At 35.6% G+C, this 26,485-nt stretch overlaps 1 protein-coding gene across 1 annotated transcript in view; it reads left to right on the top strand.

Moving 5' to 3' along the window:
* Positions 1-23,988, top strand: part of eml3 (EMAP like 3) — a 38,105-nt gene extending 14,117 nt beyond the window's left edge. Inside the window, exons 2-24 of the mRNA XM_016242110.1 lie at positions 3,467-3,643; positions 4,129-4,240; positions 5,481-5,942; positions 9,073-9,186; positions 10,296-10,324; positions 12,608-12,637; positions 12,854-12,974; positions 13,475-13,624; positions 13,709-13,778; positions 14,295-14,405; positions 15,267-15,362; positions 16,418-16,552; positions 17,048-17,186; positions 18,642-18,793; positions 18,913-19,038; positions 20,163-20,294; positions 21,199-21,266; positions 21,386-21,474; positions 21,706-21,803; positions 21,936-22,023; positions 22,127-22,225; positions 23,096-23,226; positions 23,478-23,988. Of these exons, the coding sequence (XP_016097596.1) occupies positions 3,467-3,643; positions 4,129-4,240; positions 5,481-5,942; positions 9,073-9,186; positions 10,296-10,324; positions 12,608-12,637; positions 12,854-12,974; positions 13,475-13,624; positions 13,709-13,778; positions 14,295-14,405; positions 15,267-15,362; positions 16,418-16,552; positions 17,048-17,186; positions 18,642-18,793; positions 18,913-19,038; positions 20,163-20,294; positions 21,199-21,266; positions 21,386-21,474; positions 21,706-21,803; positions 21,936-22,023; positions 22,127-22,225; positions 23,096-23,226; positions 23,478-23,687 (2,939 nt within the window). The 3' untranslated portion in view covers positions 23,688-23,988. The remainder of the gene's footprint in view (positions 1-3,466; positions 3,644-4,128; positions 4,241-5,480; positions 5,943-9,072; positions 9,187-10,295; positions 10,325-12,607; positions 12,638-12,853; positions 12,975-13,474; positions 13,625-13,708; positions 13,779-14,294; positions 14,406-15,266; positions 15,363-16,417; positions 16,553-17,047; positions 17,187-18,641; positions 18,794-18,912; positions 19,039-20,162; positions 20,295-21,198; positions 21,267-21,385; positions 21,475-21,705; positions 21,804-21,935; positions 22,024-22,126; positions 22,226-23,095; positions 23,227-23,477) is intronic.
* The last annotated feature ends 2,497 nt before the right edge of the window (positions 23,989-26,485 follow it).

The raw sequence follows: 26,485 nt of genomic DNA, 5'->3' as shown, positions 1-26,485 counted from the left end.
TTTGGAATTATAAATATGAGCGTAGTTCGTCTGTTAATATCACATGCAATTTTTTGTTTGTTGTTTTTTTTAGTTTGTTACTCAGACGCAGGCAGTGCGCTGCATGAGACAAAAAGTAATATAGCCAAAACAACCGCATAGCCACTCTTTAGTGTAGACGAGTGCCGATTATAAATGAGAGTGACTCCTGGTTAACATGTATTAAAAGGAGTCGTGTTTAGTCACTATTTAGTGTGGCATTTTTTGACAATATTCACTCATCATGACAGTCAAATAGGGCATTCTAAGTCAATATACTGCAGTATTTCCTCTCTCAATCAGTAGAAAATATGGTTAACACCCGGTCATGCATGAAAAAAAAATACCTTCATGTACCGTGAAACCGGTAAATTTTGAAAAATACCGTGATATAAAATTTTGGTCATACCGCCCAGCACTAAGGTGAGGTACATATTTCTTCATTAAATAACTTGTAAAGTAATTTGAAAACCTTGTGTGAGACGTAATTTCACAAACAGCGTGAGTGAATCACCGCGCGCGCTCTCTCTTTCTTTCTCAAAATACGCAAATGGCTTCAAATCACCACACATCGCGTCTGCACTATAAAGCGAGCTGCACGCTGCACAGTTGACACAGGAATTGTCACTTGCACAATCGAGGCAGTGTCACATCGTCACTAATGTTTATAAATTGCATTACTTTTTAATTCTTGCCAGTGTTTAACCATTCAGTGCTCGCTCGCTCTCCTGGAGACCCTGCGCTCATGCACACTCGCAGCACACACACATAACACCAGGTTCACATTACTAAGTTTGCAGTGCGTATGTGGTGCATATATTTTCTGCGCTCCTGTTAACGGATGAATAAAGCGTGCACACTGCACACAGTTGCGGTCCAGCAGTGCGTTCAGGAGCGGTGCGTCTGCAGCAGTGCAGAAATCGTTGCTGCACCTAGTCTATGTTTGCTGCGCTGCAAGCACTGAATTAAAGTAACAGCGCATTGTATGCAGTAAATATGAACATGGATTGACACGAAAATGTAGTAATTACACCATAAATGCATATGATTAATGTCTACTGTATTTCACAGTTAACACACCTGGCTTTTCTGCTAGGTTTAAAGGGAAAGAGCACTTTTATATAAACAAGGCAATAATAGATGGCACTCGTGGAGGTAGGAAAAAAATTAAAAAGTTCTTTATGAACCGCAGGATTGCTTGTAATAAAGATTTCAATGCAAAAGGAAAGGCAGTAGAGCTCACTATTTCTGTCAATGGTAAGTTTGTGATAATGTAAGAAAAGTAGTTTAAATGTTTTGTCACTTGCTTGAACAACTTAATATAGAAATCTATAAGTAAATGCAAAAGTAAAAAGCATTGAATAATGTGTTGCTTATATTTATTGTGTTTAAACAGGTCTGTGAAAGATTGTATTACTGTAGGCTACTATGTAAAAAAATAATTGCAATGCTGAAAAAGCATTTTCAGTGACAATGTTTGGATTTGAAATCAAAATAATGGATAAATGTTGTGTTTGTAGTAAACAGCCACGGATCAGTAGCGGACTCCTGTGTGAAAGCTGCTTCCCCTCTCACAAGAGTCACCTAAGAGGGGAATTCCCCCCATTTTCATAAATGAAATTCAGGCCCTGAATAATTGTCTATAAATGCTGATTGGAGTATCAATATAAATAGTTATAAATGATAAAAAGAAAGCTTTAAAAAGATCGGTGATCGGTATCGGCAGATACTGCTTTCTTCGATCGGTGATCGGCCTCAAAAACCCTGATCGGAGCACCCCTAGGATTTGTTCACTTCCAGAATAAAAATTTCCTGATAATTTATTCACCCTCATGTCATCCAAGATGTTCATGTCTTTCTGTCTTCAGTCGCAAAGAAATTAAGGTTTTTGAGGAAAACATTCCAGGATTTTTCTCCATAATGGACTTCAATGGTGGCCAATGGGTTGAAAGTCCAAATTGAAGTTTCAGTGCAGCTTCAATGGGCTCTACACGATCAAAGCCGAGGAATAAGGGTCTTATCTAGCCAAACCATCAGTCATTTTCTAAAAAAATAAAAAAGTATACTTTTTACGTCTCGTGCATTTGTGATCGTGTAGAGCCGTTTGAAGCTGCACTGAAACTGCAATTTGACCATCAGCCTGTTGGCCACCATTGGAGTCCATTATATGGAGAAAAATCCTGGAATGTTTTCCTCAAAAATCTTAATTTCTCTGCTACTGAAAGAAAGACCTGAACATCTTGGATGACATGGGGGTGGGTAAATTATCAGGAAATTTGTATTCTGGAAGTGAACTAATCCTTTAAAGCACATCATGACAGCTTTGAATAAATCATTGACATTGTCTAGACAGTAGTCCGAGGCCCAATTGTAGTTCACTACTACTGTAGCTCAGTTCTGTGTAATTCGTTCAATAAAGAGTTATTATTGAAGAGGAAATGCTTCAGGCTTGAAAAAATCTTGTGGCAGAAATACATTAGTCAATAATTCCGGGTGATCAAAGCAAAATGAAATGGGTATGTTGGGGTGAGGGTGTGTTTGTGGGAGAGGATATCAGGAATACTAGAGTGTTAACTGCACCACTTTGATGTGGTTTGTCAGCAGTATATATCACCAGTATGAGAGGCTTCTCTTGACATGTGTGATTGAAAAGTGTGCTGTTTATTTATGTTTTTAGTTGTATTTATATGTTTTTTTTATTGGCCAATGCTGATATACTGTATATATAAAATACAAACATATTTTTGTATTTTGTATTGTATTTTACACAATTATTTTACAATGTTTTTAATGTTTCTGCTTTTATGATGCATCATGCATAGTTTTAATGTTGCATATAAATGTTTGTTTTTGTGTGGCCTATTGTAACAAGGAGAATAGACCTATATCCATGTTTAAATATAACAAACACATCCCATCTATTGAGCAGAAGCCTAGAATTCGCTGAAGCCTAAAGGGCAGAACATTTCATTCTGTAGCAGTTACACTAAAGACTCTTAATTATGCTCATGCAGTTTCTACTACATTCCCAGATATAAGACATCAAGAAGCTGTAGGCTATCCGGTTTTTTATTTATTTATTTATTTTTGTTTGTTTGTTTTAGTGATTTAGAAGCTAATTTTTAGGTTATAAAAAGCTCACATATAACCAAAACCTCATACACTTATTATCAGCATGACATTTTGCATAGAGAAAATGAATACTTCTTTTAGAACCATTAATTATTATTTTTTGCATCTCATTGCTATAATGCAAATAAATAATGATATATTGTTTAAACTGTGAAGTATTTAAGTAATTATACAAAAGAGAAGTATATGTTGTTCTGCCTTTATTTTTATGCTGATTTTAATTTTAAAAAGTGCATCTTTGTTTCCCCTTTTTTAGTTTGACATGTTTTGTCATCTTTTTTTATGTGATTTTAATTTTTTCATTGTTGTTTTCTAGATGATGTGTCTGCAGAAAGCAGCACAGAGTTTCCTGACAGGCTGTCTTTAATGGAGGTGCGCCTCCAAGCACAAGAAGATGAAATAACGCTACTGAAGTCCTCATTGGCCGATGCCTTGCGTAAACTCCGCCTCCATGACCAACAGATACCCCTGCTTAAACAGCAGCTCATTGCTGGTAAGAGGTTTGTTAAAGGAATAGTTCACCCAAAAATGAAAATTTGCTGAAATTATTTTCACTTTCAGGCCATCCAAGATGTAGATGAGTTTGTTTCTTCATCAGAACAGATTTGGAGAAAAGTAGCATTACATCACTTGCTCACCAGTGGATCCTCTTCAGTGAATGGGAATGAGAGTCCAAACAGCTGATAAAAACGTCACAATAATCCACACGACTCTAGTCCATCAATTAATGTCTTGTGAAGTAATGCTAAATTTCTCTAAATCTGTTCTGATTTCAATTTTAAAAAATCTAGATCTTGGATGGCCAGATTTCAGCAGATTTTTATTTTTGGGTTAATGATTTCAGTGTGCTACTATAAAGGCATTGCAACAGGTTTATTGGTATTTTAAATGTATTGCAACAGATTTTATTGCATTGTTTTTCCTGAATTAAAGTTATTGCCATGAAGAGACTTCACTCATGTAAATGTGTGTGTACAGTGAACCCTGCTGCAGCCCGAGTGTTAAATCAGTCCTGTTATGTGGATGGATTCTCTAAACCGTGCAGACTGTCTACAAGCTCACTTGATGGATTTCACCACACATCCAACAGGTATGCAGAGGATTCTGGATAGTGTTATTTACTTTAATAATTAGCTTGAAAGGCACCACAGCAATTTCCTGTCTCAGTACATTAAATGTGGAGTTATAGTACAAACCTGGTTTTACAGAAAACACAAAGTCAGCTCACAGTCACACAGTTATTTGTCAAAATATCTGTCATCTGCAAATTAAATTCAGTTACGTCTTGAAGTTTCAGATATGCTTGATGATACTGAGAAGAAAAGCTTTGTGAAAATCAGTTTGGCCGCCCACACGTTTAATACAAAGAAGCAGAGCAACATTCCTTGGCAAACTGCATATTTGGGACATTCTGAACAGCATCCAGGGAAAAGGGGAGAACAGTGAAAACTGTGTTATTTGTGTTCATTATAATATTAATGTTACTTTAATGAGATTTTCTCATTTGTATGGTGGAAAATGTAAATTACAGTTCTTCTTTTAAGTTTACTGCAGGTCTGCGTTATTGTACTGTTATGGTGTCGCTTTGTGGTGAAAGGTTGTTGGTTTAAACCCCGCATTGAATAATGAACACTGAACTGGTTCCAGTAGCACTGGATAGTGACAAAAAGTAATGAAAGGAATAATTCATTCATAAATGATCAATTCTGTCATCATTTACTCATCCTCATGTCATTCCAAACCATATGACTCTTCTGCTGAACACAAAGAAATATATTCAAAAGAACACCTAAAAGTGCCATTTTGAGATACTAAGGCCATTGAGCTCTATACATAAAAAACAAATAGCACCATAAACCAGTGGTTCTCAACCAGCGGTCCAGGGATGACTGTTGTTTTTATTAAAGAACATACAGTTCTTGAAACTTCTAGAATCATGGTTCATTTAATATATCAATAGTTTCTATTAATAAAGTTTGAAACCAAGCAGCTTTGTCATAATTACAGCAGAAATGCTGAAAATATCTTAGAATACAGTAAATGGAGAGGTCTTTGTATATTGTGTTGGACAACTGGGTCAGCAAGTTTTTTTTTTTAGCAAATGTCTTCTATTTCTCATTCAGTGCTATCATATGGCTTCAGAAAACTTGACATGTAGTGTCCAAGTTGCATGGACTACTTTCATGATGCTTTTTTTTAAAGCTTTATAGCCTGAAAAAAGCATTTTGGATATTATGCAATATCTGTGTTTGTGTTCCATGGAAAGAAAGTCATAGATGTTTGGAATAACATGAGGATGAGTAAATACTCTGTTTTGTTTGTGTATCTAGCCATATCTCAAACACAGCTGAAAACGGGGAGGGCGGGGCTAAAACCATTTCCAGCCACAAACCGAGCTCTAGCGACAGGTGCACTCAGACTGAACCGTGGATCCCCGATCACGAGACTCTCCCGCTGGCCCTGACACGGGCCATCCAGAGTCTCTCCCTGGAGGATGCATTACCTGAAAGCATCCAGTTCATCGATGAAACCCCGATCAAACTCCGTGGAGAGGAGGGAGATGCCTTTGAAGAAGAGATGGGGAAGGACCAAACCTGGAGCTCCATAGTAGAAGAATCCATCCAGCCCACCACAATCAGAACCCTTCAGCAACAACAGAGCAAAAGCAGCGAGGACAGCCAGGGTTCATGCCCTCAAACGCCAACGTCCTCCTCGCCCGCACCCCCAAAAGAGCCGGCATCCAGCCCACACGGAGGCCCACTCTCCTCCATTCGAGAGGGAGAGAAAATGCTGTGCGTTGACCCCCAAAAGTGGAGTCAAGCATTGGCTGGCTGCTTGAATTCACTGCTTCTGGTTTTGGTGTTAATCCTAACATTAATGCTTACGTTGCTGCACAAACCAAAGTTACAGCTTGTTGGGACAGTTTTGGCTCCCAGATTGAGCTATATTTACAAAGAAGCATGAGTGGATAGTCAAGGAATCAGTGGGAGTGTGTAATTTAGGTCAGCCCTGATTTTACTTGAGGTTGTAGATGTTTGTACGTCAGTTTTAGTATGAAACTTGTTACATTGCCAGTGGATGAACAAATTTAAATAGCTTCAAAATAGATACTGAAGTTCATTTAAACTTTAGTAACATTTCAAGAGCTATTTTTAAAATGCATAACTTTTTAATTGACGTTTAATTGTTTTTATCCAAAGCGACTTGCATTGCATTTAAGGTATACATTTGATCATTATGCATGTTCGTGGATTTCCTGGGAATAATTTCTTGCACCGTTGAGCTGTCACAGTAATGTATCAGTCCTTTAGTAATACCAGAGACAGACGTTTGTATCCCTAAGAGTGCTTCAGGCCATGACTGTATTGATGTGCTTCTGGCATTCATTCAATTATTTTAAAGAGAACAGCTTTACATTATTTTTGGATATAGTTAATGCTTTGACTTCTTTGGAAATGCAGATGACAGATGATGCAGTTCTGGAGATTGTAGCTTTGAGTTTTTAGTAGGAAAGTGACAGCTGACACCAAGTGTTTGTTCAGTTGCAGTGTTGATTTAGCTAAGTTTGCATGTCCGTTACCACAGTTGCAAGAACAGTACAGCATTCCGCAATAATAACTGTCATCTAGAACCGTCGACTCTCCTTCAGGTGAATACAGAACATATGAGATCGCTGCTAAAGCCAAAAAGCTGTCATTTTGACAGGAATGCCTGAGTAGATATGTCAAAACAGCTCCTTGGAATCTTGTCTGTAACATGGTTTTGCAGAAACACAAAAGCTCATGATTGAGGCATTGAAATCATACTAACCCATCATATAATCTCACTTAATCTTATCAACAAAGCAAATCTCTTGATTAATTGACTGATTTATCTGCATGCATGCTTTGGGTGGTCTTTCATGTAAATGTCTTCTTGGTTCCCACAAATGTAATGATATAAGTCGTCTTGTTCCATGTAAACAGTGCTTTACAGATAATTATGTCTCATCCCTTCCTGGTATCCTTGCATGGACATCAAGCAAAAGAGGTATTGGGTTTACAAAGTTATGTGGTGCGGTAGATTGTTTTGCAACAGAGCACCAGGCAAAACTAAACGATGTTTGCATAGTTAAACATTCATGCTTTGTTTAGTTTCAGCGTATGAGGGAAGTAATCAAAATGTGACCAAAGAATGTATGTAAATGTGTGGTTTACAAATGTACAGTATGAAATTCCAGAACCCGGCTAGCCATAATTAATTACTAATTCATGGTAAAGTATGAACAGTGTGAGACACTGAACGAGATTGTGTTGACGGAAAGTTAAAAATGACCTATAGTGCCCCCCCAAGCATCTTAACTTACAAGACCATTTCAGATGGTGGTCTGTAACTTGTCACTCTTCTGCTGGATTAGCATTGAATGTAAACAAGTGTGCAGTTTTAATAACATTCCATGCAGATAAACTCTGAAACTATCAGCGTACCATGGACCACACTGGCACATTTGAATGTTAAATGCATAACAAGTCCTATGCACTGATTATGTGGACATTGACCATATGTTACATTCAAAATGAAGTTAGGAAACACATAGTTTACCTTGTTCAGACTGTTTTCTGCCAATACATTTTTTCTTTAATTTGACTTTTATTGTTTTTTTAACAGGATTGATATAAAAAAAATTGTTATGTTATATTATATTTGTGATATATGTTTTTCAAATGTATATTAATACATAATTTATATGTGTATCTATATATATATGTACACACACACATTTGCTTTTATATTACACATTCACTTTTATTTACACTACCAATCAGTAAGATTTTTTTTTCTGAAAAAAAAATATATATAAATAAGTAAATAAATTATTTTGCAAAAGTGACAGTAAACACGTTTATAATTTTACAAAAGATTTCTATTTCTCATAAATACTGTTCTTTTGCACTTTCTACTCATCAACAAATTTTGGAGGAAAAACATTTTTCACCTTTCCACAAAAATATTAAGCAGCAAACTGTTGAAAATTCTGCTTTGTCAACACAGGAATAAATTACATTTCAAAATATTTTCTAATAGAAAACAGTAGTATTAAATTGTAATAATTATTCACAATATCACAGTTTTTACGGTATTTTTGATCAAATAAATGCAGCCTTGTAGAGCATTATAGACTTTGAAAAACATTTTTAAAAGTCTTACTTTTGAACTGTAAACTGCATCAGACAAAAAGGAAATTAGACAAAAATTAAATGAACACTTATTTTATTAAATATTTGTGCATTATCAATTTACAAGACTTTCTAAAATATTGTCTATTTTGAGTCAGATATTGAGTGAACAGTCTAGGTAGTGTGTTGGTCTAATGCTCGTTTCGACTACCATGTAAAATGTGCCATATAAAGTGTGACAGAATTCAGCATTATTTAAGAGTGGACAGCCCCCTTTATCAGCTGAGTTTCACTTCTCTATCTGTCACCGCAAGTATCATCATTGATCACATGACCACAGATATTTCCTGTTTCATGTAGCTTTTATTGGATGCCTCTAAGGGTATTCAGAAGAACAGGAAATAGGGCGTGCTAAAGGAAACAATCCCTCAGTGAGCACAGACTCATACTTCTACACACATAAGATCAAATCCATTGTGACTTAAAAATTGCATTTAATCACTGATATCTGATTTATTTGCATGGTTTTGTCTGCATGATTGTGGGTGATTGTGGGTAGTGGGTTTGATCATGTGGGTGCATTTGCATGCTGCACATATCCAAACTTGATGGGACTCTTAAATGAAAACATGCTAAGCACATTCTGTCAGTTCTGTTACTGCATGTTCGCATGCTCATATCTGCATTGATGACTACTTGCATGCGCTCTGTGAATCTGATTTCATGCCGCATGCAGAGAGTAACTAATGTCTCTTCTTGAGATCAGGGTGAGGAGGAACAGTGAGAAAAGCAGAGACTCCCAAGACAAGACCAAACAGCGGCTTTCTAAGAAAGCGGCCTCCTCTACAAACTTACTCACACGGTCTCCAAGTCTGGAGAGGTGAGAGACTTTTTTTTTTTTTTGTTCAAGCATGCACTTTCACATAGCGGAATATTTCAAAGTAAATAATTTAAGTTCTATCAGCACAATCTATGAGATGCTGTCGGTTTCCACAGAAAATCTGCGTGACTCATCCCTCAGTTTATAGAACTGTACAATGCATGTACAATGGATGTCTGTGGGGCAAGTGTACCAGAGGGTTACAAAGGATATTTTTATTAAAGCATTTACAATGTTTATTTAATAAGATATGTGTTTTTGAGTTGTAAAGTTGCCTAAATCATCCTTTACTGTGGGTGGAGTTTCCTCAATGTAAACAACACTTCGTAGACGGTTGTTATGTCCATCCTTGTTTGGATATCATGTAAAAAGTTACCAGGTTTTATCAGTTGGCCCATTGAAGAAAGGTGTGCAACCCATCAGGCAAAATGTAAGGCACCTAGTATTTCCATTGTGCTTAATTTATTTAATTTAAGTGGGATGAGTGAAAATGATTTAGTGTTAATCGGCAGAGTGCCACAGATGGTTTTAATTGAGATAGAGAAGGAATCGTTCACCCAAAAATGAAAATTTGCAGAAATTGTACTCAGCCTCAGGCTATCCAAGATGTAGATGAGTTTGTTTCTTCATCAGAACAGATTTGGAGAAATTTAGCATTGCATCACTTGCTCACCACTGGATCCTCTGTCTGTTTGGACTCTCATTCTGACGGCACCCATTCACTGCAGAGGATCCATTGGTGAGCTAAGTGATGTAATGCTTCATTTCTCCAAATCTGTTCCAAATTTTCTTTTTTGGGTGAAATATTTCTTTAAGTTAAAATTACATTTTTCTGTGCATTTCATGGGAACCTTGTTATCATGGAATTTCCTGCAAAATGGGACTTAAATATATCTTATTCTCTTTTAAAATGTATAGCTCAAGTTTGGTTTTCAACATGAAAATAGTTAAAGAAGCTGGCATGATGTTAAAAAAATAAACAATAAGATTTGTGAAAGTTGAACTGAAGGGTTGATGTGACTGCCGTGTTAATGTATATGTATGTATGTTCTATGTTCACTATGTTAAATGATTCATTCACTAATGAATTGATGTGTTTGTCTCCACAGCCGAGCAAAAGACCTTATCTCCAGTACAGGTAACAAGGCGTCTCTCTCGTTCTCTCACCTTCTTTTTCTTCATTCATCTTTTATGAGCATTTCTAAACAGCATTGATCTTAGCAGCCTAGCTTTGTCACAATCCAGGCTTGCATTAGGCCAGTGTTGTCTCATTTTCTACTTCAGTTTCCAAGTAACTTCTGCCTCTTATATAGAGATAGTCAGTTACTTATGCCGTTTACAATGCTTCTTTCTATTCTCATTCCTTGTGGTGTGCTAGATTACTGGAAAAGCTGTCATGTGTTACGAATATAAGACACTTTTAACCTTTCACTCAACATGTAGTCATTGTCTGTTCAGTTTCCCACAATCAGGATTGTCAGGTTTTAATTTCTTGAATCATTTTTTTATTATTATTTAAAAAAATCTGTTACATACTGTCTTTTAATCTCTTACTTCACATATAAACCTATGGATTCAGAATAATGGAACATTGCTCATAGCACGCAATAATTGTCTTGATATTTATTGATGAATGCAGTGAATTTATACACAAGTGCTGATTTGATTGCTGCAGCGGTGGTACTTTAAATTAGATCAATTAGAAAGCAAAACTTCTCAGACAGTTTTTCTATGCTGACCATTGGCACACTAAAGCAGAGCACACTATCAGCAAGCTAAATCACTCGCTGAGGAATTGCATCTCATAAAATATTTGAATCTCTCCTTTATTTTTTCATTGCAAAAACACAGTTGCACCAGAAATGATTGAACTTAGTCACCCTCAGTAATCACAGCCCATTCTGTGTTTATACACTGCAGTTCAAAAGATTTGTTAAAAGTTTTAAAAGAAGACTCTTTATACTCACCAAGGCTGCATTTATTTGATGCAAAATGCAGTAAAAACAGTAATATTATGTAATATATTTTTACCATTTAAAATAGCTGTTTTCTATTTTAACTTATTTTAAAATGTAATTTATTTCTATGATGCAAAGCTGAATTTTCAGCATCATTACTTCAGTCTTCAGTGTCACATGATCCTTCAGAAATCATTTTAATATGCTGATTTGCTACTCAAGAAACATTTCTTATTATTATATTGTTGAAAACAGTTGTGCTGCTCATTATTTTTGTGGAAACCGTGATACTTTGAATAAGACAAATTTCAAAAGGGCAGCATTTATTTGAAACGGAAATCCTCTGTAACATTATAAATGTCTTTACCATCACTTTTGATCAGTTTAATGCATCCTTGCTGAATAAAAGTAGTAATTTCTTTAAAAAAATCTTACTGACCCCAAACTTTTGAAAGGTAGTGTATCAATACACAGACCCCTTTCAGTAGCATCATGGACCCCAGGTGGAAAACCCAATTCATAACTGAATAAAAATAGATTAGAGAGCAGATTCTGTCTAAATGCATTGAGGTGCAGTGACCAAATTTTAATTACTGTAACAAGCCATTAGTGGCCTCATGTCTAGTCTTTATGTATTTATTTGTTTGTTTATTCGTTATGCATGTACAGATGCCGGTTTCCTTCAGCAGTGAGACACAGGAGTGCTTGTGCTCACGCTGGAAAGTTACTCTCATTGGTTATGCAACAGCACTACTCTAGTTTTCTGTCCAGGATGATGGATGTCTGTTTCCCTTTCCCTGCGTGCCAGATATTCACACCACCTTTTCACAGCACTGCATTGGCCGTTGTATTTGTGTGCGTGTGCCGTTTTAATAATTTATTCACCTACACTATTTAATGGCTGGGAAAAGTAAATGGTGGGAAGGGGGTTTGTTTGAAATATCGTGACTACGCTCAACATCAAACATATGTTGTTTTTCCTTCGGGGATGAAACTGACACGTTTATGGAATGTTGTTTCGACATCACCTGGGCGACATCTATCTGATAACATTGACATAAGGGTCCTTCTGGAGTCATATGTGGTTTAAAATCAAAACCATAAGATGCTTCTGCGGAATATGGGATATTCCCTCTTTCTCTTGTATTAAAACAACCCGTATTATATAAAAGATCCTCGAAGGTCACAGTGATGTTGTGATGCAGACTTTGATTATTAGTTTCTGGCTATTGCTTTTAATTTCATTCTATTGCAGTAGACACACAGATCACTTGCTTGCCTCATTGCTTTTAAAAAGGCCTTTTCCCCCTCAGTGCAGTCCAGAACCAATGACACCGATGAGTCAGAGAGGTGTTCTCACTGGAGCTCCCTGTCAGTCAGTTGGAGTGCAGTTGGGCTGCAGGAATTCCTAATGTGTTTTGCAGCTGCAGAGATGATGTTTGTTTGTGTTTTATTTTTAACAGGATCTCAGGGGTCCAGGAGAGGAACTCAGAGTAGGTTTCAGTCATGGTTTTCATTCTAACTAATTGTTGCCTGAAAATATTCTTGTATAAAATATTGTATTAGAAACCCTTATATTTATTTTTTTAAGTTATATAAATTGTATTCTTGAAGTTAACAAATCCAAATTATAGTACTCGTTGCAACTGTAAACATCAGAGTCATTTGCATTTTCATGTTGTGCATTCTCCCATTTATTTTGCTCACAGGTCAGTCAATCAAGATGTTCATCCGTGGACGACCAATCACAATGTACATTCCTTCAAACATTCTAAACTACGAGGAGCTGAGAATGGATCTCCCCTCACAGAAACTGGAGCTGGATTGGGTGTATCCTAGAGCAATTCTTTCATCATTTATTTTTTTATTAATTAATTACATTTTAATTAATTAAAATGAATTAAGTTATAAATGAATTTGCTTTCATATAAATTAAAAGTAATTATAAAATAAAAATGATTGCATCACAAAAAATCCTGATGCATTTTTTTTTTTAAATGTATCAGTTTTATGCCTAATCAGCTGTATTTTTAAACTGATAAATATGCAGACAATTCCCTTAGCTGTTGACGTATTGAAAGACAGGACATATTCTTCCAATACATAGAACATTACTCATTTAACTCGGCTTATGCTTTCTCAATTTCATATTTTTGGGGAGTATACCCAAGAAGAACAAAATACTTGTTCCCTTGGTTATTTTGGACACAGTATCAATCATCTTTTTCCGAAAATCTTATTTTACCTCACGTTGCTAAGCACAGTGAATTCGATTTCCTTTATATAATGCATAAATATTAGCAAATGTTCCTTGACCTTTTTATTTTCAGCTATGGTTACCGGGGACGGGACTGTCGAGCAAATCTTTACCTGTTGCCTTCTGGAGAAGCAGTTTATTTTATTGCGTGTGTGGTGGTTCTGTATCATATCAGCAACCAAACACAAAGACATTATCAGAAGCACACAGACTGTGTCAGATGGTGAGTGAAGTGGTGAGTTATTTAGATGTGCACCTAATTTCTTTCTGATTATTATGTTCTTACTTTTTTTTTTTTTACATGTAGTCTTGCCATCCACCCAGACAAGGTGCGTGTAGCATCCGGACAGACAGCAGGAGTAGACAAAGATGGCAAGGTGAGATACACGTATAAATAAATCACATTTTACTGATTAACAAGATGTGATGATATCATGTATTTTTCACTTTGACAGTGTAAATAATTCATGTGTTATTTGACAAAATATTGGGAAGTCAAAATTGTGGTCGAAAATGTGTCATGCTACATATAAAAACTATTTTATCTGGCATTTTACTAATTCTATTATTATTTGCATGCATGTAGATTTTATGACCTCATATTACATTTAAATATTTTTATTTGATGACGCAGAGCCATTTCAATTGGCGAATTGCTCTTGTTCCTCTTTTGTAAGTTGCTTTGGATAAAAGCATCTGCTAAATGCATTAATGTAAATGTAAATTAACTAGTGAAGGCAAAATGGTGATTAAATGGTAAAACAGTGTGTTATACAATCATAAAAACTTTAACCTAGCGTCTCAAATAAACCAAACAAACAAGCAAACCTCATGTTCATGTTATGAGCCAATTACCCGCGTATGCTTTCTGTGTGTGCATGTGTCTTCGTCAGCCTCTTCAGCCAATTGTGCACATCTGGGACTCCAAAACGCTAGTGACGCTGCAACAGATCGGCCTCGGAACATTTGAACGAGGTGTCGGAGCCGTAGCATTTTCCAGTTCAGTGAGTATTCCTCCCATTTTGCATTCTTTCCAGTTCAAACATAGCAGACGGAAAGAATAGACTGTTGTTCACATGTATTAAACATACAGAATATAAATAATTAGGTTACACTTTATTTTAAGGTGTCCTTGTTACAGTGTAATTATACATTTAAGTACTGAGTAATATTAATTAACTACATGTACTTACTATATGGTTAGGGTTAGGGTTTGGCTTAGGGTTACTTGCATGTAATTATACATAATTTATTGTTATTAGAATAGTAAGTACATGTAACGTGTAACAAGGACACCTTGAAATAAAGTGTTACCAATAATTATTAAATAATGTAAAATAATACTATAATCCAGGATCCAAATCACTTCACAAACATTTCTGGACTATAAACATTGGCATGTGGCAGTCTTTTGGAATAGTACAATTTCAATTATAAATAACTAAATACACAAACATTATATTGTGAAATATTATTAGAATTAAAACTGTTTTCTATTTGAATAATTTGTTGAATAATTTATATATTGTTAATTGATTAATTAATTAAGTTTTTATTTTTTGCTTTTTTAATATTGATAATATTAAGAAGCTCCAGAATGATTTATGAAGGATCACATCACACTAAAGACTGGAGTAATGACTGCTTAAAATTCAGCTTTGCTATAATAGGAATAAAATGCATTTTAAAATATATTAAAATATAATTTTTTTTTTTAAATTGTAATAATATTTTACAAAATGATTGTTCTTGCTGTATTTTTTAATTAAATAAATGCAGCTTTGGTGAGCATAAGAGACTTCTTTCAAAAATGTTGGGAATTTTTTTATTTTGACTGGTAGATTTTTATTTTTTTCTTGTTACAGGATGCTGGTACATTCCTCTGTGTGATCGACGATTCTAATGAGCACATGCTTTCTGTGTGGGACTGGAATAAAAACATAAAGCATACTGAAGTCAAGGTGTGTTTACATACACACACACACACAAACACACAGAAATGCATGTTCGGTATATACTTTCTACCATTACAATATCTACACGAAGCTACATGGATATAGCTTACATTCTCATGATTAGTAAACTAGCAATATCTTTTCAAGCACACAGTATTTCCTAATAAAAACTCCAGGTTCGACCCTCCATCATGTCTGAAATAGTCCTAAATTGTTTCACAATGTATTTTACTTTTTAAGATCCTAGTGATTATTTCAGCAGCTCTTGACTGAATATACAGCCAACTGCCTGCGTTCTGTAAAGCCGTCAGTTTTATTGTGGGTGGTTGTTTAGCTCTGTTGGATCCTTTGTCCTAAATATTTCTTTCTTCTTCAGCATGAGCGGTTTGAGCCAATATTTTACAGTAGATTTGTGTGAGTGATTGTGAGTGTTTTTAGGACTGGCCTTTTGTATGAAGTAATCTTTCTTCCTCGTGTTTTATTTTTGGGCTGTGCTGCTAATGGATTTAGGAAGTAGTTGGACTTTGAATAGCACAATGCTTTGTCAAGGGAGTTCTGTTTGCTGACTGAGTTAATCTAGATTTTCATCTCAATATGAATTGGTTTATTTTTTTTAAGTCATTTTGCAATAAATATCTACCAAAATTTCACAAGCCTTCAAAATGTATGTTTGGAGAATTTTTGTGGCGCAATTCTGGAAACAATAGTACTGAAAAAAGAAAGATGAATACACAGAACATGGTTGCAGTACAAAATTAAAGAGCCTGAACAATTTAGAAATCATAAGCAATGACAATATCTTCTGCGGAGCTTTGAAGATGTTTTTACAGTTTCTGGATTACACCTTTTAATGCTACAGGCAAATTACAGTCATTTTCTGTCATTAAACTGACATGAGCTGCTATTGCAGCTGCAGATTGACTGGATGTTTGAAGTTGAATTGTAGCTTTTCTCCTATAATAACATCATATATATACATCATATATATATATATACAGTCATATATATACTGTGGAAAACCATATGTCTTCACAGTGTGTGTCTATGTATGTTTGTTTCAGAACACTAATGAGGCAGTTTTGGCGGTGGACTTCAGCCCAACAGACACCAACAACATCATCTCCTGTGGCAAGTCCCACGTCTACTTCTGGACCATGAGCGCTGGCACACTGACCAAGAAACAGGGCATCTTTGGAGTGAGTCCATATCTGGCCACCAAGTTGACTGTCCTCCAATGTAAATTTGGTATAATTTCCTTTTTCGTGTATGAAAATGGGAAGACATTTTGTAAATTAATAGCAACTCACTTACAAAAATGTACAATGGTATTACCATATTTTATTGAACATGGTACTATAGTAGAATCATGTTATTTTTTGAAGTACACTGCCTTTCAAACGTTTGGGGTCAGGATGGTTTTTTTTTTTTTTATTAATACTTTTATTCAACAAGGATGCTTTAAACTGATAAAAAGTGACAGTGAAGATATTTATAATGTTACAAAAGAACTGTATTTCTGTAAAATAAAATAAAATGCACAGAAATTTCCACAATAAAATTGATTGGTAATAATAAGAAATGTTTCTTAAACACCAAATAAGCATATTAGAATGATTTGTGAAGGATCTTGTGAATTCACATTGTTTGGTATTCGTTAGTGTTTGTGATTTTGTTTATTGTTTCATTAACAGAAATACAAGAAGCCCAAGTTCGTCCTGTGCTTCGTGTTCAGTCTTACGGGTGATGTGTTGACAGGAGACTCTGAGGGGAACATTCTCACATGGGGAAAATCAGCTGCTGATATCAAAACATTAGGGAAAGGAGCAAAGGGTATGCAAAATGATTTCTTCATTTTTACCTGATAGACTTCCATTTTAAGTATTACTACGGATTCACAATATTAATCAGTACTGTATCAGTTTTCATCTAACATTAGAGATTAGATGACCTTGTAATTTTGCATCAGAATGCCAACTCGGTCTTCCAGTGAAACATCTCTGGTGCCGTATTTCGCCCAATCATCTACCTCAATCTAATCAACAACCGTAGAGTCCCCGCCCTACAATTTTTATATTAAATAATCAGTTTCACTTGGTTGTATGTTAAAATACGAAAGAAATTATGTGACGTTACTTCCTAACATCGCAATTTTAAGTGTCTTGTCTAGTCTTTAAAGGGGTCCTATTATGCTCTTTTACAAAGTCTTGATTTTGTTTTGGGGGTGTACTAGAACATGCTCTCATGCTTGGTGGTTCGAAAAACGCATTATTTTTCACATAATTTACATTATTAAACTACCTTTCTCCCCAGCCTGGCACAAACAGCTCGATTAGTTCCGGCTTTGATGAAGGTCCGCCTTCCGAAAAAACAAAATGTGTTGTGATTGGTTAGCTGTCCCAGTGCGTTGTGATTGGTGAACAGCTTAGACTGTGTTTCAGTTCTGCAACGCCCCTTGCTCCGTCTTTCAACAAAAGTTTTTGGGCGAATGCGGCAGGCACTGTACTCCCTCATGTTGTGGAAGCTGTCCTCAGTAAAATGCGCAGCCCACAATAGCAAACTGGGGTTATAATGCTCAGCGTCGTGTTGTACTTGTAAGAATTGTTCTAGACATGCAGAAAATTTGACGCTACAGCACAGCAGCTCTTCTTCTTGGTTTTCTCTGATGCACTAACTCTGCAGCAGCACTTCTTCTTCGTCGTCTCGTCTGATGCACTCACTCAACCAAGTGTTCTAACCACAACCTCGCCCCTCCCCACCCCCCAACCATTTGAATTTCTGTAGGTGGGAATTCTTTGTAATGATATTCCAATGAGCCGCTTTGCGATATCACAAAGCCCGGAAAACAAACGCTGTAGTCCAAACGAGCTGTTCGTTGTAGTTCTTGAAAAGGGATTTTAAAAAAACTTAATATCTCCCTTTGGAGTGGACTTTGAGATTTGTAACTTTCTAGATCTTTTTTATGCCCAAACATACACACTACACGCTGACTAAAATTAAAAAAGTTAAAAAGCATAATAGGACCCCTTTAACATCTAAATAAATATCCATCTTTCATATTTTCACTTATAATGTTGTGCTGATTACATTTATTTGTAGCATCTAAAACGATTCATTTTATTTTAAGGTTTATATTCAAACAAGATAGTATATTATTTTTGGTCTTTTAACTAAATAATTTTTTTTTTATTAAATTGTGTTAATATAACCTGTATTACTTATTTGATACACAATGGATACTGTCCTTCTTTTCAAATTCACCAGTTTTTCTTCTCTCCCTGCCTGCAGAGACATTTCAGATCATGAAGCAGACGCGTGCTCACGAGGGCAGTGTTTTCACTATGTGCGTCCTGCAGGGTGGAGCTATACTCAGCGGTGGCGGCAAGGACCGCAAGATCATCCGCTGGAGCGCAGACCTGGCCCCTGAAAGAGAGTGTGAGGTGAAACGTGAATCTCTATTATCTTTGAAACTGTGTGTTTGCAGCTATATATGAGTTTATACAATTATAGAGTTTATATATGTCAACAACTTCTTGAATGATGGTCTTTGTTCTTCCAGATTCCTGAGAAATTTGGTGCAGTCCGCACCATTGCAGATGTAGATGGAGAGGAACTGCTCGTTGGCACAACACGAAATGCAATCCTAAGAGGAACATTTTCGGATGGGTTTGTGGCTATTGTACAGGTAGATATATTGGATTTATATGTAAATAATATACATAGTTTTTATATGCAAGTATACAACAACATTGAATGTCTGAATAGGGGTATTGATGTCAATTAAGAATCGACAATAAAGTTAACTTTCATTTATAAAAAAAAAAAAACGAGTGTGGATCTTGTAGCGTGCTCCTAAGTGAATCTAAAAAAGTGTATTGAATCGACAGGGTCATGTGGATGAAATGTGGCTGACTAAAATTAAAAAAGTTAAAAAGCATAATAGGACCCCTTTAACATCTAAATAAATATCCATCTTTCATATTTTCACTTATAATGTTGTGCTGATTACATTTATTTGTAGCATCTAAAACGATTCATTTTATTTTAAGGTTTATATTCAAACAAGATAGTATATTATTTTTGGTCTTTTAACTAAATATTTTTTTTTTTATTAAATTGTGTTAATATAACCTGTATTACTTATTTGATACACAATGGATACTGTCCTTCTTTTCAAATTCACCAGTTTTTCTTCTCTCCCTGCCTGCAGAGACATTTCAGATCATGAAGCAGACGCGTGCTCACGAGGGCAGTGTTTTCACTATGTGCGTCCTGCAGGGTGGAGCTATACTCAGCGGTGGCGGCAAGGACCGCAAGATCATCCGCTGGAGCGCAGACCTGGCCCCTGAAAGAGAGTGTGAGGTGAAACGTGAATCTCTATTATCTTTGAAACTGTGTGTTTGCAGCTATATATGAGTTTATACAATTATAGAGTTTATATATGTCAACAACTTCTTGAATGATGGTCTTTGTTCTTCCAGATTCCTGAGAAATTTGGTGCAGTCCGCACCATTGCAGATGTAGATGGAGAGGAACTGCTCGTTGGCACAACACGAAATGCAATCCTAAGAGGAACATTTTCGGATGGGTTTGTGGCTATTGTACAGGTAGATATATTGGATTTATATGTAAATAATATACATAGTTTTTATATGCAAGTATACAACAACATTGAATGTCTGAATAGGGGTATTGATGTCAATTAAGAATCGACAATAAAGTTAACTTTCATTTATAAAAAAAAAAAAACGAGTGTGGATCTTGTAGCGTGCTCCTAAGTGAATCTAAAAAAGTGTATTGAATCGACAGGGTCATGTGGATGAAATGTGGGGTCTGGCCACACATCACACTCAGAACATATTTCTTACCTGTGGAAATGATCGTCAGGTGTGTGTGTGGAATGCAGAGGACCACAAACTGGACTGGTGCACAACACTAGAGGTCAGAGAGGTCACAGGAAACTAACTGTTTTAAAGGTGCACTAGGTTTTTTGTGTGTGTGTGTGTGTGTGCCACTGGCTGTATACTACACTTTGTACTGACACCTGTTGGTATGGATTCTGCATCATGCAATATGCTTGGAATAGAGTAGAAGTAAACAACTGAAGGTATTTGATAATATGAGCATTACTGAGATATATTAATTTAGTCTCAACACCCTAACACTAAAGTGCAGAAGTCTCTTATGCTCACCAAGGTTGCATTTGTTTGATTAAAATATACTGTGAAAACAGTAACATTGTAAAATATTATTACAATTTATAATAACTTCATATTTTTATATATGAATAACTAAAATAATATAGATAATAATAAAAAATTATATTAATAACTGTATATTTTTCTATGTTATTAAATGTAATTTATTGCTGTGATGCAAAGCTGAATTTTCAGCATCATTACTCCAGTCTGATCCTTCTGAAATCATTCTAATATGCTGATTTGCTGCTTAAGAAATATTTCTTAGTATTATCAATGTTGAAAACAGTTGTGCTGCTTAATATTTTTGTGAAAACTGTGATGCATTTTTAGGATTCTTTGATGAATAGAATAGAAAGAAAAGCATTTATTAAAAATAGGAATTAAAAAATATATATATAGAGAGAGAGAGTACTGACCCCAAACTTTTGAATGGCAGTGTATGTAGTATAGAGTTTTGTTTACACCACAGATATCACTGAAATAATTCGATTGTGCATAATTTTAAACATATTTGGCAATATTAATATTCACTTATTTAACTGTAAAACGTTTATTTTGGTGCACCTTTAAATATTTCTTCCAATATTATCATAAACACACTGTAAAGTGACAAAGAATGAAACATTAATTTGTATCACTTTTAGGAATCTGGTCTGTGTGCTGATTTCAGCCCAAATGGAGCTGTTGTCTCTGTTGGACTGAGTACTGGAAGGTAAAACATTTACAACACAGTTGATGATAGTTTCCACTTCAGTTTTATAGTAAGCTTTTTACAGTGAAATGTTCCCTTTTAATGGCTTTATGATGTTTTTTAAACCCTTATCTATATAGATGGGTTGTACTGGATCTGCAAACCAAAGAAGTGGTGTCCGATTTGACTGATGGCAATGAGCAGCTGTCCGTAATGAGATACTCACCAGGTCAGAGGTCAACAAAATCACAATAATAAAGGGCACAGTATAAAACAGAACTACATTTTTTCCCAAAAGTGAACCTTATTACATTTATTAGTAAATGAAAAAGCGATAGCTGTTTGTGGCACATAGGGCATGTTTCAATGTGGCAGCTTTTACCGCATGTAAATTGTTCTGTAGCTCTTATAAGCCTGTTTACGGTCAATAGCTTATATTTTACTGCTTACCAAAACACAGATGGCAGCTTTTTGGCAGTTGGTTCCCATGACAACTTCATCTACATTTACAACGTCACTGAGGGTGGCCGGCGCTATACACGATTCGGAAAGTGCACAGTAAGCCAAGCATTTGGGTCAAGTATTCTAAATGATGCCAAACTGTTTAATACTGGTTTGCCGTGGTTGTTTGTTGTTTGTAATGATTTATAGCAGTCTGTTTGTGTGCTAAACACTTCCCTGTATGTTCAGGGGCACTCCAGCTTCATTACTCACCTTGACTGGTCCAAAGATGGAAAATACGTCATGTCCAACTCTGGCGATTATGAAATTCTATACTGTAAGGCTGCATGCTTGAGTTCATGATACAGAAACATATTCACAGAAGACAATGAGTAATATAAATGATAGTGCATTTTGTGCATTTATGTTTGTGGAAAAAGGGGACGTTGCAAGCGGTTGCAAGCTGTTGAGGAACCGGTTTGAGAGTAAAGATCGAAAGTGGGCATCCTATACCTGTGTGCTTGGATTCCATGTCATGGGTGAGAGAAAACCTTTTTTTTTTCATTGATTAATGTTTGTGTCAGTGTCAAACTTCTTTTTGAGTGGAGGTGGGAAAAAAAACATTGCTATATGCTGGCCGGTTTTCTTTTGATTTGTTCATTTTTAATTTGCACATACACAACATAAACTTTTCTGAATGTAATGAAGTCCAAAATCAACTCTATCTTGCTTTAATAACCAGTATTATTTAACATTTGTGACACTGGAGCACAAAACCAGTCTTAAGTCGCTGGGGTATATTTCTAGCAGTAGCCAAAAATATATTGTATGGGCCAAAATTATAGATTTTTCTTTTATGCCAAAAATCATTAGGATATTAAGTAAAGATCATGTTCCATAAATATATTTTTTAAATTTCCTACTGTAAATATATCAAAACGTAATTTTTGGTTAGTAATATGCATTGCTAAGAACTTCATTTGGACAACTTTAAAGGTGATTTTCTCAATATTTAGATTTTTTTTGCGCCCTTAGATTCCAGATTTTCATTTATTCAGCTTTCAGATGATGTATAAATCTCAATATCGAAAAATTGACCCTTATGACTGGTTTTGTGGTCCAGGGTCACATTTAATATTATTTAACCTACTTTTGTTCAAATGTAAAAAAAAAAAAATTGTTTTGTTTTTTGAAAATCTAAGTGTTTGTATGTGTTAGATCATATAAATTAATATTATTTATTTATTATTATTATTATTAATTCATATTTCATCATGTGTACTCGAGTGTTTATGCATCTGGTGCATGTGCATTAAGTATATTCCCCAAATGTTGTGAGTCCCTAAAGTCCTGTGCACTGAAAGCACGTATATGGGTATGCTGACTGTCTAAACTGTATTGCTGTCTAGGTGTGTGGCTCGAGGGATCAGATGGGACAGACATCAACGCCTTGTGTCGATCACACAGTGAGAGTATGGTGGCAGTAGCCGATGACTTCTGTAAGGTTCATTTGTTCCAGTATCCATGTCCCAAACCAAAGGTCAGTCACTGCCTGAAATATTTGAGAGTCAAAGAAATGATCATTTTGGAATAGAAATAAAATGAAACCTTAAATCTCACTAGACTCAGTATGCTTAACAATGCATTAAACTTTGATATAACAGGCCAGATGTAGTATGTATTGTATGCAGATTAATAATTCACGTATTTACTCTATCAGGTAATATGTCAGGGAAAGTGTTTGTTTATACTGCAAGACATTAATAATTAATTCCCTGATCTCTCTGTCAGGCTCCAAGTTATAAGTATGAGGGCCATGGCAGTCATGTGACCAACGTTCGTTTCACACATAATGACAGTCACCTTCTGTCGATGGGCGGGAAAGACACCTGCATCCTCCAGTGGAGAGTTAAAGGGGCGGGGACTGGAGACCATAAGGAACATCTAGCTTCTTCCTCTTCTGTCTGCTCTTCCTCTAGCTCTCCAGAGAATGGAACATAGAGTGACCAGGAATCAAGACAAAACATAGAGATATATGTACCAGGAATCAAGAGAGGAACAGGCATGAAGATATTCTAGGAAATGAAACGAGGAGGAAAGCTCATTGCACAATCTGCTGTGAGATGAAGCATTTGGAGGGTTATGCTAGTTTTTACGAAATATGTCACAGTGTGGTTTTACCATTGAGACTTCATAAATAATGTATCTCCTAATAATTCACTACCTATATTTCTTCATGAACTGACCTGGCCAAAAAGATACTGTGTCTGATATTTGCTTTTTTTTTTTTTTTTTTTTTTTTTTAAGAAAGAAAGAAAAAAAATGTATTATTGCATTCCAAAATCAAAAGGAAAAAGTGATAAATTATGAAAAGCCTAAAGAATTGTGGTGGTCCTAAAAATGTCTATTTTCTTCATGCAAAAACTTACAGTTTTTTTTCTCTCTTTTAATTTTGTGGCCTTGACAGTTTTTGTGAGATTCACACATTTAGCAAAAAAATTGTGAATTTTCCCAATAGCTACATTTCTGCCATTTCTATACATCACGAGAGAAGGATGTACTAAATGAAATTAAATAATCTCTAGTTTTTACATGTATCGTGCTTTACTCCGTGTACTTCGAGTTTACAAGTGCTTGTTTACTTCATAGTGCTTTTCATATGCTTATTTTAATCATCTGCTGTGTTTTTTTTTCTCCAGTCATTAAATACTACATACATAATTGTGTGACATTACATAATTAATCATAAATCATGTCTCTGTGAAGCGTTTTGTTGTGGGCAGTAGGATAATCAATGCTTTATTTGCTATCAGGAATATGTCCTCTGTCCAAAAATTTCCAAAAGGCTTATCATTTATGGATCAAGTCAGCTTTTCACAGCCTTTTAAACAATGTGAAATTTTGTTCTTTTTAATCAAATAAATACATTTTAAAGTAAGAATGTTTTGTCTCTGTGTACTTTGTTGTGGAGAAAAGTCTTCTCTGTCTTGCAAAATAATGCTCAGGAGGCAGAGTTCCAGAAGTCAAAATGAGACTTTATTGCAAGAAGACAACAAAGCTGAGATGCCTGCAGAACATCTGAATCTTTCTTTGTCCGGACTACCATCTTTGTACAATTTTTTTTTTATCAGTCACTGTCCAGTGAAGTGCACAGACCATTCTTTGATCTGCCATTCCCTGTACTTTTCCACAATTGTTTATTAGTTTTCATAATGCTTACTTTCATTGTAGAAAACCACTTGCTAGTCTGTTTTTCAAGAGATAACATCTCTTATCTACCACTTCCCGGGTGCCCAAGGTTGCAGAGGCATATACATTTTAGGATTTCAATGAGTTTTACACACATTATCTATTTCCGCATTATCTCATCCTGTGGCTTCTCACATCTTCCTACTTCCTTCTTCCGTCTGTATTCTCTGTTCATTAGAGCAGTCATATAGGCCATGAGGCCTACATAGACAGTTAGTTTGGCCTTGAGGCCTTCAAATGCACCCAGCTCACATATGAGGCAAACTAACTTTCACAAGCATGCAAAGCAACTTCTTCAGTGGTTTCTATAGGGTAAATAAAATATTAAATCAACTTCAAGTTTCATAACCTAATGTGATTCACAGTGTTGGGGAAAGTTACTTTTAAAAGTAATGCATTACAATATTGCGTTACTCCCTAAAAAAAAGTAACTAATTATGTTACTTAGTTACTTTTTTATGGAAAGTAATGCGTTACGTTACTTTTGCGCTACTTTTTAAATCTGGACAGGGCTTGCTTGTTTGTTTTTCAAATAAAAAAGTTATATTTTTGGCAAATATAAAAGCCTTTTCAGTTTTCACGCCAAAAGTGAAATGAATAAGCCTCAGGCTGAAGGGAAAGTAAATGTACGTCCGTACAGTAGAATGCAGAAGAAGACATTTCAACACACTTCAGCAATAAAAAAAGACACAGATGTTCGTCTAGAGTAATTTGTGCTTATTATTAGTACGGTTGAACCGGATCATCGAAGGTCAGAAGCAAAGACATTCAGTTTTAGTATTACGAAACGCCACCTACAAGACAATAGGAGCAAGACTTCTTTTGAGAGACTGTGATGCTGTCTGTAAGTCTATAGAGGGAAGTATTGCACCAATTTTCACTGTCCTAACCTGATTCTGGGTTATGTTCGCAAGTGAACATTTCTTATAGTTTAGACGATTTGCTGTCTCATACCTGCAATTTCATTTTTAGTGTAAATGTAATTAACATTTGATAGATCTCAGGGTGTATGTAAAAAAAACAAAAACAATTGTACAATTGATTACGAAAGTAATGCACAATAGTCTCATGGTGCAGCTTTTTATTTTCAAATTGAATGGGAAAAAATAAAGTTTCTGTTTTAATGATGTTCTTTTCAGAATAACGTCGTGTAAACAATGTGAATTACACATAAATCATAAAAAAAGGACATACAGTGATAAATGATTTTGATATCTTTATTATCCATTTATGTACACAAATCGTTATAATGATAACAATAATCACTGATGTTCGATTTTGATAAATGAAGTGGGTATAAGCCTCTCCACGTTAACGTGGTGCCACAAAATGCTTCTCCAACAGTCGCATGCTTCTCCTAAGAAAAAGATGGTTTTGTTCCATCTCTCGTAAATGTTTAAAGAGATTACTGACGGACTTCAAGTTTCTGTTTCCGGAGAGTTCGGCGGATTCGAAGTGACGTTTTGAGCTTCCGAAGATGACGTTGAGAAGCGTCTGTGTGTGTGTGCGCGCGCGCGCGTGTGACAGAGCGGAGGTGAAGAAGAGGAAGA

This window comes from Sinocyclocheilus grahami, unplaced genomic scaffold (assembly GCF_001515645.1).
Source record: "Sinocyclocheilus grahami isolate Dianchi unplaced genomic scaffold, SAMN03320097.WGS_v1.1 scaffold645.1, whole genome shotgun sequence".
Classification (NCBI taxonomy): domain Eukaryota; kingdom Metazoa; phylum Chordata; class Actinopteri; order Cypriniformes; family Cyprinidae; genus Sinocyclocheilus; species Sinocyclocheilus grahami.
The sequence above is the reverse complement of the archived record's forward strand: the minus strand, read 5'-3'. Positions and strand labels throughout refer to the sequence as shown.